The 15,835-nt window shown below is 44.0% G+C and overlaps 1 protein-coding gene across 3 annotated transcripts; it reads right to left on the minus strand.

Moving 5' to 3' along the window:
- Positions 1 to 80: 80 nt before the first annotated feature.
- Positions 81 to 15,495, minus strand: CCDC62 (coiled-coil domain containing 62). Of its 3 annotated transcripts, none has more exons than XM_058851864.1 (11): positions 15,173 to 15,495; positions 14,693 to 14,885; positions 13,946 to 14,112; positions 13,565 to 13,666; positions 13,063 to 13,234; positions 12,876 to 12,977; positions 11,815 to 11,903; positions 10,932 to 11,024; positions 6,426 to 6,593; positions 5,676 to 5,804; positions 81 to 2,025 (listed from the first exon to the last, which is right to left on the minus strand). In XM_058851864.1, exons 1-11 carry the CDS (start codon positions 15,428 to 15,430, stop codon positions 1,996 to 1,998), a joined length of 1,503 nt encoding a protein of 500 aa, XP_058707847.1. In that variant the 5' UTR covers positions 15,431 to 15,495; the 3' UTR covers positions 81 to 1,995. The 3 variants fall into 3 exon arrangements, with proteins under 3 accessions (XP_058707847.1, XP_058707845.1, XP_058707848.1); XM_058851862.1 differs by having other exon boundaries at positions 6,426 to 6,594; positions 10,927 to 11,024; XM_058851865.1 differs by lacking the exons at positions 81 to 2,025; positions 5,676 to 5,804; positions 6,426 to 6,593 and adding an exon at positions 9,516 to 9,893 and having other exon boundaries at positions 10,933 to 11,024.
- Positions 15,496 to 15,835: the final 340 nt, after the last annotated feature.

A 15,835-nucleotide genomic window follows, 5' to 3' on the forward strand; every position in this document is an offset into this window, starting at 1 on the left:
GGACACGGAGAGGGGGACACGGAGAAGGGGGACACGGAGAAGGGGGACACGGAGAGGGGGACACGGAGAGGGGACACGGAGAAGGGACACGGAGAAGGGACACGTTCCGTAGCACCAGGCACCGAGGTGATTCCCCAGCTCAGGAAACACCAGGAACGGCGGTCAGCGCCAGCACCACCGTCCCTTCTCAGCGCCCATCTTCACCCCTCTCCCACTGCACCTGCAGCTCGTTCTGGGCTCCAACACCAATTCCCGTTACCAAAGTCAATGACCGGAGCTCGTATCCACCCTGCGGAAAGGCCGCGGCTGAACAGAAGCTTTGTTGTCTTTAAATAATAATTCAGTCCAAGGATACAATAGCAAAAGGCTCCCTGGAGTATTTGATCTGCTTCCAGAAATAAGGCACCGAGTTTGAAGCGTTTCCATTTGAGCATCAGAGTGTGGTCAATAATGCAGTTGGGTTTTAAGTCACTTAGTGGTGAATAAATTAACCCAGTTATTCCCTTAATTCCCATTCCACAAACCCAGGGCAGCCCCAACACAAAATCCTAGGGCTCTTCAGATCCTCGATGCATCGCTCCAGCTCAGTTTTCTATATTGATTTTAAAGTCATCATTTTAAACTCTCAAGGGGTTTAAACTCAGTGAGTTCATCCAAATAATCTCAAACACATTTAAACACAGCTGCTGCTTGGAAGTTGCACCCATTTCTCTGTGTAGCTGCTGGAACAGCTTCAGGGTGAGCATCGTTATAATTGGCTTTTTAGGGGGAATTCTTGTCATATCCAGAGCAGGAGATTGTGAGGATGGAGCCTGAGAAGGTTCTGTGCAGGTAGAGGAATAAATGCTTGGTAAAGGCTTGAGGAAACTTGGAAAGTGCTGGAGCAGCTGAGGTTCCCTCTATGGGTAACACTGGTGAGCAGGCAGGGAAAGAGTCTGGAGAACAGCAGCTCTTGTCAGAATTGGCCACCTAATTCTGGGGCCATTAATACTTGCAGGAAAGGCTGTCACTGGAGTAATTGAAGAGAAAGCAGAAAATGAAAGAGTTAACAAGGGGAATCTGTGGAGTGTTGTGTTTCTCTGCAATAATTGGTGGCAGTGGATGGAGCAGAAACTCCCACCCTTGGCTGCTCCAGAGCAGGGAAAACGCTGGCACAGGGCTGTGGGAGAGGCACTGGTGTCCCAAAGTGCTCCCAACCTACACAGGGCTGAGTAGCCCACTTGTATCTGTGCTGAGAAGTGTCTGGAATCAAGTGCTAAATGTGTTAAATGGGCAAGAGAGACACAGCAAAGTATCAGCTTTGTTAGCTCATTTGATCTCTTAGTTAAAAAATAAGTTCAAATTGCGATAACAGCACATCTTGCCCAATCAGCAAAGATCAATCCAGTTTAAATGCTTAAAAAAGGTCACATCATACTTGGCTACCTGTGCAGTGCAAACAGAGGCCATATACACCTGATGCCATAAACTTTTGTTGGAAGAATCAGCTCCTGAGCGTGGAAAGTGGTTCTGCCCATCTTGTGGGTGACAGCTCTCCCATTTCAGCAACACTGGAGGCAGTTCCTGCTTACAACACTAATTGGGAACTTCCTATAAACATTATTCATCTCTTTCTCTACAAGGCAAGAAATCCAGAACAAAAACAATATGCTAAAAAAAGAAAAAAAAAAGGAGAATGCTTGGCTGTGTCATACTCTATAAATATTTCTGAGCCACCATAGAAAAAATAAAAAGAAGAAAAATAGTTCCTATGTTGTAAGAATTACACACTTCAGATTCTTAAAAAACAAGCTAGTGTTTAACCTGAGCTCTCAGCTATAAATATAGCTTTGTTAATCTTGGCGTAATTCTGTGTTTTATTTCAAGATAAAATACATTCCTGCAGAGTCACATCTTCTTGCCACTTATGAGTCTTTCAAACACTCAGGAGGATGGAAAAAAAATGAGGTAACTTTCCATTGTAGCTGCTGGGTCGATGATCTTCGGTCCTCAGAATTACCTTGGTGTTGGAAACAACTTCTTCCTCTGCAGAAAATGGAAAAGACTTTTATTTAAAAGCAGGAATATTTCCTCTGAAACATCTGAAGCAACCACACTTATGTGAATTTCCTACACGCATTTTCACACTGCAAACAGAGTAAGAACACAGAGTAAAAATATAAAGAGAAAAAGGTAAACAAAGTACTTCACAGAAAGGCAACAGTCTCAGGGCCACCACCGGGGTGTTGGGAAATAAAACCTTTCCTGTTGGCTTTGAGGAAAGGAGTGATCTTTGTGCCCCAGGCCAGCCACTGAGTCACCATTTATGAGCAGTGGCACATGGTGCTGTGTCCAAAACTGAATATAGCCTTTTACTCACTGCTTTCCTCCTGAGTTCTTCAACTCCCCCCCACCCAACCTCTCTCTAGAGGCAAAAACAACTGACTGATGAGAGTGGCTAAATCACTGGCAGCTAGGGAGGAAATTGCCCTCATATTTGTCAGTGCACCTGCCCTCAAATGAGTTTCAAAGCAATTTAAAGCCAAACAAACACAAGCAGAATCAATTCAATCACTTCTCTATATGAAACTGCACAAATGTTTACTTATTTCTGGACCTGCACTGCTTCAGATCTAACTGATCACAGTAATTCAGTGCCTTTTAATACAGAAAGAAAATGAGAATTATGCATTAGCCAGTGACTTGGAGAGCCACTCATTCTTGTTGTGGATCTAGAGTGGATTGTGGTGTGTTTGTTTCACTGGCTCTTTCTCACTTGAGGCAAATGTGACTATTTCTGTAGGCTCAGCGTGCTCTCCCCACTCTGCTGCCTCAGCACGGGGCTCAGCACTTTTGGGGATTTACTCCTGAAGCTCTGTAACATCAGTGGTTTCAGGATGCAAGTCACAGTGCTGGCTTCAACCTAAAAAACCTCTGGCTGCTTTTACCTCAGGGCTCTTTTTAGGAAAGGAAGAGCTCTCTCTGTGCACAGGAACATTACAGCAGAGGAAGGTTTGGCATTCCAGCTACTCAGCATCCATCTCCTCCAAGTGCCCCATCAGCTGCACTCTGCACACCCGAGGGGCTCTGAGAGAAGACTCAGTGTCTCCAGGCTTCCTGCAGAACCAGCACAACACCAGGGTGCTGCAAACCAGCCTGACTCCCCAGGGCACAGTGGGTTCTGCTCCACAAAGAGCCCAGGGACTGCAGCTGGAATACCCAGGAGAGAACTGAGCACCAGCTTGGGTTGTGTCAACACTGGAAGATATTTTTTTTTTTTTTTGGCCAGTTTTTCTCCTCATTGTTGCTGGTCCTTATTCAGTTTCATGTGGTGTTCAGGATTTTAACCATATCTGGTTACTCTTTTGTCCTCAGAACCAGACAAGGTGGTGCCTATTGCAAACATCCAATCCACAATAGGAGAACAAATAATCAGAGAGTGAGAAATTTCCTGATTCAAAAAATAAAAACCAATCTGCTGTAGGCAAGGCTGCTTTGGATATTCTGAAACAGCTCTATTCAATACATTCTACTTTTGGGGCTCTGAGCCCAGGAACAGTATCCTAAAACAGCCCTTGGCCTTGGCACTGGGAAAAGCTTCCCAATCTCTCATTCAACAACATTCACATCCTTGATGGTGTTATCTGTAACACACAGAAGGGTTTTAACTACAATAAGGAGAGTGCAGGTACTGGGAAATGAAGCTGTGAGATCTGACTGCCCTGAGGATGAGGAACATGCTTGAGAAAAGTTTAATTATTTGACTAAAGGAACTATTTGCTGACTTAATATCTGTTTGCTGTTACAGTACTCACAAAAGTTTTATTGGAAATGCACTTAGAATCCTGTGCCAGGCCCATCTCAAAAATCCATAAAGTGTATTCATGTTGCAGATGCATTTATAAAGAGGGAAGCAAACAAAAAAAGATCAAACTGAAAACACCTTCATGCTGAGGGAACATCACAAAGAAAAAAAAGAAAGCTTAGCATCTCTTTCTTCTGCAGCAGATAACTGGCTTCTGTGAAGAGTTCCTGCAAGTTCTGTTGTTTCTATTGTAATGTAAAAACACTACATGGAAATCAAAGGACTCAGAGAATAAAATTTCCAGAGCTGCCAGGTTCAAGCTGGTGAGCAGCAGGGGTACCCTTCTTAATTCCCCCTTCTCCTCCCCCTGCAAGCAGGTCACAGAATCCAACACGTACCAACTCCCCCTGATTAAATTCTAAAGGCTGTATCTCATATTTATTACGTTCTAAAGCTCAGTTTAAAACAGCCCCAGGTAAGCTTGGATTTAAGCACAGGTTAGCTGGCCTGCATAGATTAACTCAAACACGCTTGACGAGTTTTTGCCCAGAACTGCTCTGAAAGTAGATCAAAGTTCCACAGATGTGGCTCAGGATCTGCTCCCGCCACTACACACGGGTTTGCTTCATTTTCTATCCACCAAAGCACCCGTGCTGAAGGAGAAGCCAATTTCCAAGCTCAAAAATGCAGCATCAGCTTCTAAAGCAGAGTCACGGGCAGCCGGAGAAGCCGAGCTGTGACGTGCCAAGCAGTGAGCAGGAGCCAGACAGCTGATGGGGCTGGGCAAGAGCCACAAGCAAGCACTGTGTGCAGGGAGCTTTTCAGGAATCCTCCTACTCAGGAGTCCTTGCAAAAGACTAAACTGCTGCTGTCTTTGCCACTGAATGAAATCCTGCAGAGGAGCTTCTGAACAAAATATCCTTTCAGTTTATGCAAACGCTGGCACACAACATTTACACTCAGGCCCAGCACAGCGAAGGGTTTATGGTTCTGAATGTTATAAAAATGGCTTTGTCTCTTCCTTACAGCAACGTTGTTCTGGTCAAGTTCATCTAAGGCTAAAAGGAGTGCAACTTTTTAGAGGGAGGTGATACGTGTGAGGATGAAGATGAGGGTTCAGCACTGCTCTGAAATCAGGAGCCCAAATCCTCCCTTTGGGATACACACCGGCACAAGTGTGCTCATTTCTGGGACAAAAGGTACAATGTCCTTGTCAAATAAGGTAGAAGTTCTTATGGATATTTATTCATCAAACAAGTGACCCTTTCTCTGATTACTTCTACTGCCCAAATATTCAACAGGAACTTTATCAGCACTTGTGCTCATAAAATAAACTGCTATGACAGCTACATACAGGTTCTTTTCTTTGACCACTGAATATATTCTCTGACCCTGCAATGAAGGAGCTAAAACTACTAACCCACAAGAACTCTGGATTTATTTAAACTGAGCTTCTGGTTTAAATTCACACCCAAAGTACTACCTATTCCCTATACTGCCCTCCTGCCCATGAATATAATAATAAACCAGTTCTGACTGCGAGTCTGTGGGACAGCAGAGAAGTGAGTGTGTGCTGAGCCTGAGAAATCATCTCATTTGATTCAAGTGAGAAAGAACCAGTGTTCATTTTTTTATAGACCTCCTACAGCTCGCCCCAAAATGACTTCTGCCTTCCATCTGTTCGGACACATGCAGGAGTCAAATCCTGTCATGACCTTGAGCAGCCAAACAGAATCCCATAAAAAATTCAAGGACTAAGGCATGCAGGAATGGTCTCTTCATAACCAATATCCTCCTCATGCTAATGCAGTGCAAGCCAAGGATAAGGGAAAGGACATTCCCAAACAGTGTTCCTGAACACCTCATCCTGTCCTGGCAGAGCAATCTGTACCTTATTCATGTTTTTGGTGTTGGGGATGCAGGAAGGGCTTGTGTGGAGAAGGCTGAGCTCCAGATCAGCAAGCATCTGTCGGGACTGGGCCAAGGAGCGCTCCAGCTTCCAGAACAGGGAACTGGTGTCCTGCAGGACACAGACAGGGAGCCAAAGTTATGGAAGGATCTTTTTTTTGGAGGATTTCAAAGAATTACAATGCACCAAGAATCAGCATTTTGAGTTTGAAATGTTTGCAAAGTAACAGACTCTCTAACTGCTGGTGTTTCTGATAAACACAGAGCTCTTTCCTAGTGCCATGTCTAGCAGATTTCCACATGTAGGTATATGGAGCACTCACAAGAGAGGTACTTCAGGGAAAAAGGGGAGAATAGACATGAGAAAGAGGGAAGACCAAGTAGAAAAGGAAAGAAACAATGTCCAATAGCTTCTGACAACTGCATCCACGTGTGCTCAGATATTTAATTACCAATTAGCCAGCATCTATTTTCCTGAAGCTTTTTACTCCAAAAGATTATTTATTTTTTAAAGAATCATTTATACTTATGCTGTCCAAGATATACTGAGGCAAAAAAAAGTTATTTAAAAAAAAAATAAAAAATGTTATCATCTTTGCCATAAGCCTGCTGTCTCACCATTTGAGTCCCCAGTTCTTCCATGCCAGGAGACATTTGAATTCCTACCATCAGTCATAATTCCCCATAATTCCCCTTAAAATCAGTGAAGGACATTGTGCAATAAGATACTGACTGTGTTCATGTAGTATCTTTTTGTTGGTTTAGTTACTGCCAAGTCACTGATGTCCAGAGGAGAGTCTTCATCAGAGAATTTCCCAGAACTCTGAGTCACACTGCTCTTCTGAGTGGATGTCAAGAGAGGAGAATCCAAGCGGAGGGAATTCAGATCCATGTGTCCTTCACTGTTAAAAAAAAAAATTAAGACATTGGCAGAAAGAGCATCACCATCTTTTTTTTTAACTTTTCAAGGGAAAATTGTGGCACAACATAAATAACTGTGGGCCCTGAGCCAAGGAAACCAAGAAGCTTGGGAGATTAGCCTGTTCCTCAGAGCATTCCCATGTTTAACAGCTTCCCTAGATCAGTTTCATCCTCTGAGGACGAGGGTTTGACATTCAACCAGTCTCAACCAGCTCCATGACCATGTGCTTGAGTGTGTATTTAACCTTGCAAAAGAGCACACAAAAGGCAATATTTTGTTCTTCCCAATATTCTGCTACTTGCTCCCCTCTCACACCCAAATCCCCTTTTTGGTTCTAATCAACCTTTAGGCAAATTAATATTCGTAAATGTAGCTTTCAAGGGAATTTCACGGTGTTTTACAGTCATCCTCTCAATTCAGAGATCACAGGAGAGCTTTCCCAAAGAGCCTTGGGTTTATTTGTTTTTAAATACAGGAGCAAACCATATTCATCAGCTTCTGAACAGAACAGAAGCAGAGTGCTAGCCCTGCCTGGACTGGCAAATAATAAAAAATTATGTGTATTTTAAAGCAAGTATTCTATTTGAATTGATAACATTTCATTAGATATTCTTTAGATACTGATTTTGGTGTAACAATGCATACCATGCCTGGCAAGACTATTAAAAATAGGTTAAAAATTTTTAACTGACATTCAATCTAGGAAAAAGCCCTCATGAGAGTTGCCAGCTCATGAGTGTCTGCTGTGTCCCATTTCACTTCTCCCATAAAACACTGGGATAAAACAGGCTCTCTTTTAAGAGAGAAAAGCTCATGTCTGTGTTTCTGACAAGGAAAGGTTCTGTGGAGATGTGAGGGAACAAGGTGCCTGGAACAGGGGTGTGAGGAGATGAGATGAGCAGGGCCTGTCCTGGAAAACACACAGGTTTGATTTTGAGGCAGGGAAATGGCTCAGGAATGAGTGGCTTAGTCCAGCCCACGCAGACTCAACAAGTACCTGCTGATGCTCCATCTGTAAAATGAGAATTGAGATAAAAATCCAAAGGCAGCAAACATTGGCCCAACATAAATGAACTCACCAAGTCAGGGCACACAGAAATGCTTCCTGCACTCTGGGATTTCACAATTCCCTCTGCCATTGGGGAAGGTATTTGACTGTTAACAGCCTCCTTGTTGGCTGTTCCAGAACTCAGGAACTCATGGCAAAAATATTTGCTGGGCTGACAGGGAGGTGCCAGCACCCTTCCCTAAACACAAACTACATCATCAGCACTCTGAAAGCAGCAATGGAAAACTGGAGGATCCAGATTCAAGGAGGAGGAATGTTGTGTTTGGTCTCTGCCATTAATCCCTTCACAGAAGCACTGCTCCTGCCTTCCTCCCATTTACAGGCGAGGATTTATTGCCTGGCAAATCCGAGTCAGCAGAGGCTGGAGAGGAGCAGACAGTCAGGGATTTGCACTGAGTCAATCCATCTCCAATTAGCAGGGCCCCAGGACCAAATGTGGGCATCAAGAAAGCTGGAGAGCTCAGCAGCAAATCCCAAATGGGTAGCACAGCCCCCCCCTAAGTGGAGATCTGTTCTAGCTGCACTGCCCAGGTTGAATTTGTTCCTTTTCCCTTAAAATTCACTCAAGGACAAGACAAATAGGGCAAGACAAAAAGTGAAAGCAGCTTTCGTGATCCAGCCTCAAAAGGGATTTGGAGGGATGGCAGTGTGTCATTGGTGCTGCTGGGGGAGTTGATAAGAAAGGTCAGGCTACACAGAAGGGGAGTGGAGTCTTTTCAGTGATTTATAGGCAGTGGAAACTAGAGAGAGCCCACACGGCGTGTGAAGCTCAGCTAAAGCACGTGGGAATGTGCCAGGCCAGCGTTCTTTTTCAGTGGCTGCCCATTCACCTTGTTTCTGAAGAGGTCTGTCTCACTGCAGCAACCGTTTCTACAATATTTCTGTTTCAAAAGCCACACAGAATGAAAGCATCCATACATCAGATCTTTCCATTCCATAACATGAATCTGTTTGGATGCTGGGCAGGCTTGCTGGCAAACACTGTGAGGAGGTTTAAACAGCTGTTCATTTACTGTGCTTGTCAAACCACCAGCTGGAGGGCTCCTCTCCTCTGGCTAAAAAGCAGCTATGAAATAGCTGTGAAACTTCAGAAATCCTTCTAAAATGGAGCTGGTAAATCTGGTTTTTGAAAGGAAATAGAACAAATCCACAGCAAGTCCAGCTCTGAATGTCTTTGCTTATGCAGGCACAAAGCCACTTCTGTAAATGCAGAGCAGGTTTTTATCTCAGACACATTCCAACATCACTGGGGCACCTGAGCCTTCTTGTGACACTTTACAGCACTAGAAACCTCATCCTGCTTGTCCCCAACCACATGTCCTTTTCCTCCCACAGCACAAACAGAAGGACAGAGTCCCACAAACTGGAGAGTGGACAGATTGCTGTCCTTTATATCTTGCCATCTCATTTCTTGCCCTGACAGAGGCAGCAGCCTGTGCTCAGAGCTGTGTCCTACATTCTTGCCCAGCCAAGGTGTGATTTCTCAATTGAAATAACACAGTCACTAAAGCATCACACAAAACCTGGATCTGTTTCTTGCCTCACATCACTGTACAAGTCCAGCTCTGGTCAGAACATATTTGATCCGTCAGAGTTACAAGAAACACCTGAGATTTCAAAAACCCATAGGATTTTCTCAATTAGTTTATTTGGCTAAGTTATATGGTATGGCAGCTTCTCCTGCCCACACAGCTCTTGGGGATAAGAGAGGAGGAAAAAAAAATGCATAAAAATAGAATCATGATACTTTAAGAGCTATTTTTATTTTAAATTGTTACTTTTCAGGTTAATAGACTAAATTTAAAACAGCATTTACTTTAAACATAGCTTGAGATAATACTGAGAGCTTACACACCTAAATTTCTACATAAGTCTAGCTTATGCTTATTTCTTAAAAGCAACAAACTCATAACCTTTTTGAGGAGGTACATTTCATCTCTTGTGCAGTCTTGAAACAGCTGTAATCTTTCCACAGCACATATTTCCATCTCTCTTTTTGGGTTTGAAAATCTCCAGCCATTCCAGATCTGATAGTGGCTTCCACTGTTTATTGACGATGAACTTATTAATACAGGAATCAGTATCAGACTTGCAAGTCACAGAAGTCTCTCTGCTATCTGACTCAGTGTCAGATCTCTCTTCCCAGGTTTTGTTTCCATTATCAGTTTGGTCAGACGTGGTGCTGTTCTGGATCATAGTGCTTTGCAAATCTACACGAGATTTGATGTTAAGCCAATGATCATATGAAGGCAAAGACACCTCAAAGGATTTTCGGTCTCTGCTTTTCACTCCTTTCTCTCCAATTTCCCTGTTTCTCAATGGCCTTGCCTCACAAAATTTTTCACTGTCTAGCTCATCAAAGCTTGATGCAACATCCTGCTTTTCTCCTCCTTCCGCAGGGACGGCCAAGCCTTTCACAACTTTTTGACACGGGTTTAAGAACGCTGAGGTAGTTTCCTCCAAGTCTGAAGCATTCAGTAACTGTCTATTATTATCTACTTCACACATCTCAGGGGTGGGTTTTACCCTACTTGCTGGAACTGGTGCAGTTCCACACTCCTCGCACATCCCGTGGCTGCCCTCAGTCCTACCCTTGTCTGTCTCGCTGGGGCCTTCAGAGGCAGAGAATGTGGCCCCTGTGCTACAATGGCACGACAAAAACAAGTCAGAAACACTGCAGGTAAAGAGCATCCCCAAGTGCACTCCTAAAGCTCTGCAGAACACCAGCTGCTGCCACGGCTCTGCAGCAGCTCACACACCACCAGGCAGCTGTATCCTGCCAAAACCCCACAGAAAATCTGCCCAGATTTGGCTGTTACTTTTCAAAACCAGTCTGAGAGTTCCCTCGTGTTTTATACAGTGTGGCAATTCAGTCTGAACCTCCAGGGTGTGCACCAATTCTCTAAGTTTACTTCCTAAAATAAACTTTGCTTTTTAAACAAAAGTAGTAGGGAGCCAGGTTAACACCCCTACCACCAGACTAGCTCACTTTCTAAAAAAATCATGAGCTGTCTGGCCTGCTGCACCACTTGGTCTGTGACTGATGTTCGTGTTCTCTCCTGACCAAATAAAACACAAGGTACTTGACAGCTTCACTGGATTTTTGTGGTCAAGTCCAGCAAAGCCATCCTGACCCAGACACACCCCTGTTAGGATGTTAGTTAGGGCTGAACAGTGAAGTCTCTCCTTGAAAACAAACTATTTAAGAAAAAAAAAATAAAAATAAATTAAAAATGTCTTTACCTTCTACTTGCTGCCTTTTCATGCTTTTGCCTGGACTCCTGAGAGCTATCCAAGTTGACTTGAAGGAAGTGTAAGTCCCGCTGCTGTTTTACACAGACCTGTTAGAGGCAGTGAGGGGCATCAGCAAATGTCTGACTGCAGGAACATCATCACAGTGCTCACAGTGCTTGTCTTCCAAAAACATCCTCAAAATGTTTTTATAAACCAATGCCTATCGTCAAACTATTGACAAACACCTTCAAATCTAAGAGGACATCTTTGCACGTGTTTAGGAAAATAACATTTTGCAGCAATAAACAGGATTTCTATCAGAAGATTAGAATATTCTTCTAAGATGGAACCACACTGAACAAGAAATAAAATATCAGTACTGTTACCTGGTATTTAATACATGTTGTTATTATGTTGTTCACAGCTACAGAATTACAGGACATGGATGATGACCATGGGATTTGGCTTTCACTGCAGGGGATTTTTTGTGAAGCTAATGGAGAAGGGAACTACCCACCAATTATTTGCAATTAAAAATATGGAACATGCGTTGAGAGTCTCAGCTGAGAGCAGGTGAACACACAGGTCACAAAAACCAGATTTGCCAGGACACTGTGTCCCTTACTCTGCTGAGTTCACCTTGGGCAGGTGTGCAATCCCAATCCTGCTGCCCTTCACGTGACTTCCCAACCTGGAATCACCATGGGCAAATCAGCTTAACCCCAAATGAAATAAATCAAAATTCTACAGGGATCCCAGCAAAGCACAAACAGATTTTTTTTTTTCTTCCTTAATTAATAATATCTAGATCTAACTTTTTTACACTGTTCCACACAGGTCTGATGTTACTGAAAATGCTTCTCTAACCTCAGAGCAGAAACACAATCAGGGCTGTACCTGTCGCAAACTGGACAATTCTTTTTCAATCCGTGCTTGCTTAGACTTGGTAAACTGATAAAGTTGATCCTTCCTCTGTGCTTCCTCCACTGTTTCAAAAGATTATAATTATTTTTATTACTTCAGGTGAATAGACACAAAGCAAGTGCATTGATAATGCTGTGCCTGTAGCAGTAGAAAGGAGTACTGAAACAATACAAAAGCATTCTCTTAAGATCATCTGTTTATCCTCCAGATTAAAAAGAGCACAAAACCCACAAGAAAGAAAAAAAAAATCAAGTATTTTCCTTGGACTTTTCCTCAGCACCTGGCTTCATTTTACTAGCAGTGATACTGTGCTTCACTGACTGATTCATTTAACATTTTCAGAAAGGAAAAGAGAAAATGGGAAGGGGAAAAAAGATAACAGCATAAAGGAAATTCAATTAATTAATTCTAACTCATGCACATAGAGGGAAGTGTAGCAAAACAATTCTCAGTTCTATTTGTTTTAAAATAATGAGACATGGCATCAATATATGGCAAAGGCAATAGCAGACTAAAAATGATAGGCAAGGAAACTATCTCACAGCAGAGGATGCCTTTGGCCACTTAATCTTTCAAGGTCTCTGTGGCTGTCCCCAAGAATTTTGCAGTGACCTTTCCTATCCACTGCAGCACCAGATGTTCTTCCACCCAAAACCAGAGTTATTATGGAGAGCAAGAGGCAGTCCACCAAGTGCTGAATATTAAACCAGCCTAAACCAAACCCATCACTGAAAGAAAGCAATAGAGAAGAGAGAGTCTCAACATTTTCAGGAGAGAATCCCCCGAGCCACTTACTCCTCCCCATCATAATCACTTTGGTGAACTTTGTGCTTTCACAAGATTTTATAAAGTGTCCCTGCAGAAGCCCCAGATATTGCTTCCATAAAAGAATGGCACACAAGGGATACACTTTTATTAAACTGCAAGGAAGGCAGGTAACAAGCTTCTTCCTTCACAGATATCAGTGAACTGCTGCCCAGAAGTCTCTGAGCTGTTGAAAGCCAAGGCACGAAAGGCCAACTGCCCACCCTCACCTGCCAGTATCAGCTCACTCCTCAAGCAGCCATTTTCTTGCTTCAGGTGACTGATTTCTTCCTGGTGCTTGCTGCTTTCTTTCATCTTTTCAGAGAGGACATCTGTAAAATGAAATGTAGCATTTCCCAGAGTGAACAGGAATGGTGCTGGCCCAAACCAAATCAGGTGCCCAGCAGAAACACTCACCTCTCATCTTATTTATTTGAAACACGACATCGCTCAGTGTCAGCTTGAGGTCTTGGTGCTCTCTGTTGCGACTGAATTCCTCCAGCTTTGATGTACGCATCACACTCTCCAGTGTTTTAAATTTAGATGCAACCTCATTCATCTGATCGGTTGTTTCAAGTAAGGCCTTGTCCTGAAACAGGGAACACAATGAATTCTTATTTTTTTATATCATGGATGGGTTTTTACAAAACAACAGTACATCCTTCTGCAGTAGTTAAAGTGATCCACAGATTTCCTTCTGAGCTTTTGAGGAAAACCACCGAATTAAATCTTGGAGACAAGCTTGTTTATGAAAACAAACCAGTTTATTGCTGACCACTTTTCCCTTCTCAAACAAGCCTAAGAATTAACCATGAGTGAGATCAGCAGTGACAGAAGCCTTGTGGCACAGTCACCAACAGCTGCACTGCAGTTTGACCACATTTAGTGCCCATGAGCTGACAGATGTTAGAGATGTTACCTTCAGCTGAAGCATATTGAGAAGCTCCTGTTCCCTCGCTTGCAGCTGGTCTGTCTTAGCAGACAGTTCCAAAATTGAGCAGTGGAGACTCTGATTTTTCTCCTAGTGAACAGAAGTAAGTGTCAGCTATTACTTCAGTGATTCAAAGTTATTATTTTTTTCCCAGTAAGTGTGTCCACAATGTTATTTAAACATTGTGAATGGCAATGTGGGATCCTGAGCAAACTGGAGAAAAGAGGACTGGAGTAAAAATTGTTCCTCAATTTGCTTGTGATCAAGGGTCTTAACACCCTGCATGTATCAGTTTTGGAATGTTACAGTTCATCACAGGCATCCTGTAAATGCATGGACTACAAAACCAGACCATTACTCAACCCCTACCTCCAAAGCCTGGCAGTGAACAGATGAATCTGTTATTTTCTGAGTGAGCTCTTGATATTTCTTTTGTGTGTTTTCAAGTGTTATCTTACTGTCATTATGCTGGGATTCTAACAACTTTAACTTTTTGGTCAGTGATTTTATAACTGCATTTCTCTCATTCAGCTCACCTGAAAAGAGACAAAGTTATATGTGAGAAAACAGCTCAGAGGCTGTCATGCGATTTCTTAAATCTCAGAAATAACTTAACCCAGTGTTTTAAAAGCACACAATTCAGACATGGATGCTTATGTTGTACACTCTGAAGGAGGATTCCCTGGCTATCCAGGTCAGATGGAACAGGAACTGCGTGGTGAGCTCTGCACTGAGACTGTTCAGAGCCACCAGGTGTTTTGCTGGGTGGTTTGTGTTTGTTCCGAGCTGTGCAGCAGAACAAGGCTCTGTAACTCGCCAGCAGGTTGTGAATTTTTCTCTTCCCTCACATTTATTTAATCAGATAATTTTTGAAAGAATTCACAGAAGCAATTTACACATTCAGACGAGAAAGAGTGATTTGATCATCACATCCCCTTCAAGATCAGATCACTTCAGCACCAGTGTGGAAGTTTAGATCTCAGAGCAAGACAGTAAAATTTGAGGCTGAAGGGTAGGAAATGGTTCTTTATATGATGTAAAACTGCTGTTGAGGGGTTGAAGCACTTGAACATACTTACAAGACCAAGATCTCATTCTTTACATCACAACACTTACTAGTTAATAAGCTGCATCGTTCTGCTAAAGTCAGTATTCTTTGGCGATCATCTTCCCAGGCCTGGATGTGTCTCTCATGCACTGCCACCATGTCATTGAGCTCCCTGTCACGATCTTTCAGTTCTGCAATTAAAAGCTTGAGTTCCTGTCTCTGCCTCCTGATGATGCTGTTCTTGTGACTGGGGCTAAATGCCTACAAAAGGTGAGACACGGAATGCATTTCAACACAAGGAACTGACAAATTCTCTCATAATAAACTCGAAGGGTTTATTTTTAGTTGACCTATGTTTATATTATAAATAGAGACCATTCCAAGAAGTTCCTTATGCTCGTGGCACCACCTGTGGCCCTTGACTGAAGCCCTTTGCAGAACAAGTCGGTACCTAGCACCTGTGGGCCATGACTCAAGGCCTCAGCAGCACCATGAGCACCCTCCTACCGAAAACAGATCCGACTGCTAACGGCACTTTCATGTTTTACCTGGGGCGAAACAGAACGCAGCAGTGATGAACTCATAGGGGACCTGGGGCTAGAGCTCTGCCAAGCATTAGTGGAAGCGGGAACCCTTCGAGGATGTCTCGTTCCGCATGGAGGCTCCACCGCTGCTCCCCCGTTACCGCCGACCCTGAGGGAGCACAGGCGGCCTTCAGCCGGGCGGGGGCGGCCTCCGCGGGCCTGAGGCGGAGCCCTGAGGCACCACCCCGGGGGAGCGGCCCCCGTGCCCGGGCAGGCCCGCATGGCTTCACCGGTGTCCCGCCCGGCTGGGGAGGCTCTTCCTAAGCCCAGGGCCTTTCCCTGCCCTCCACACCGCCGTCCCCGCCCGTCACCCCCCGTTACCCCCGGCCGCCCCCGACCCACCGGCCCCGCCCGGCCCCGCCCGCCGTTGGAGGAAGCTCCGCCCCCCGCAGCGAAGGGGCCGCGGGTTCGAATCCCGCCTCACCCCGGGGCTCCGCTGCGGGGCTGGAGCTGCAATAAAGATGTGATAATTAATAACGTTGTTAATACGGATGTTAAGGGTTGGAGGCAACTTCCCTGTCCAGCATTAAACGGGAGGACTATAGAGATGCAGGCAGCTCTTGGGGTACACTATTTCCAACTATAGGGATGAAGTTATCTCTCAGATACACTCATGATTTATAAATA

This window comes from Poecile atricapillus, chromosome 16 (genome assembly GCF_030490865.1).
Source record: "Poecile atricapillus isolate bPoeAtr1 chromosome 16, bPoeAtr1.hap1, whole genome shotgun sequence".
Taxonomy (NCBI): Eukaryota; Metazoa; Chordata; class Aves; order Passeriformes; family Paridae; genus Poecile; species Poecile atricapillus.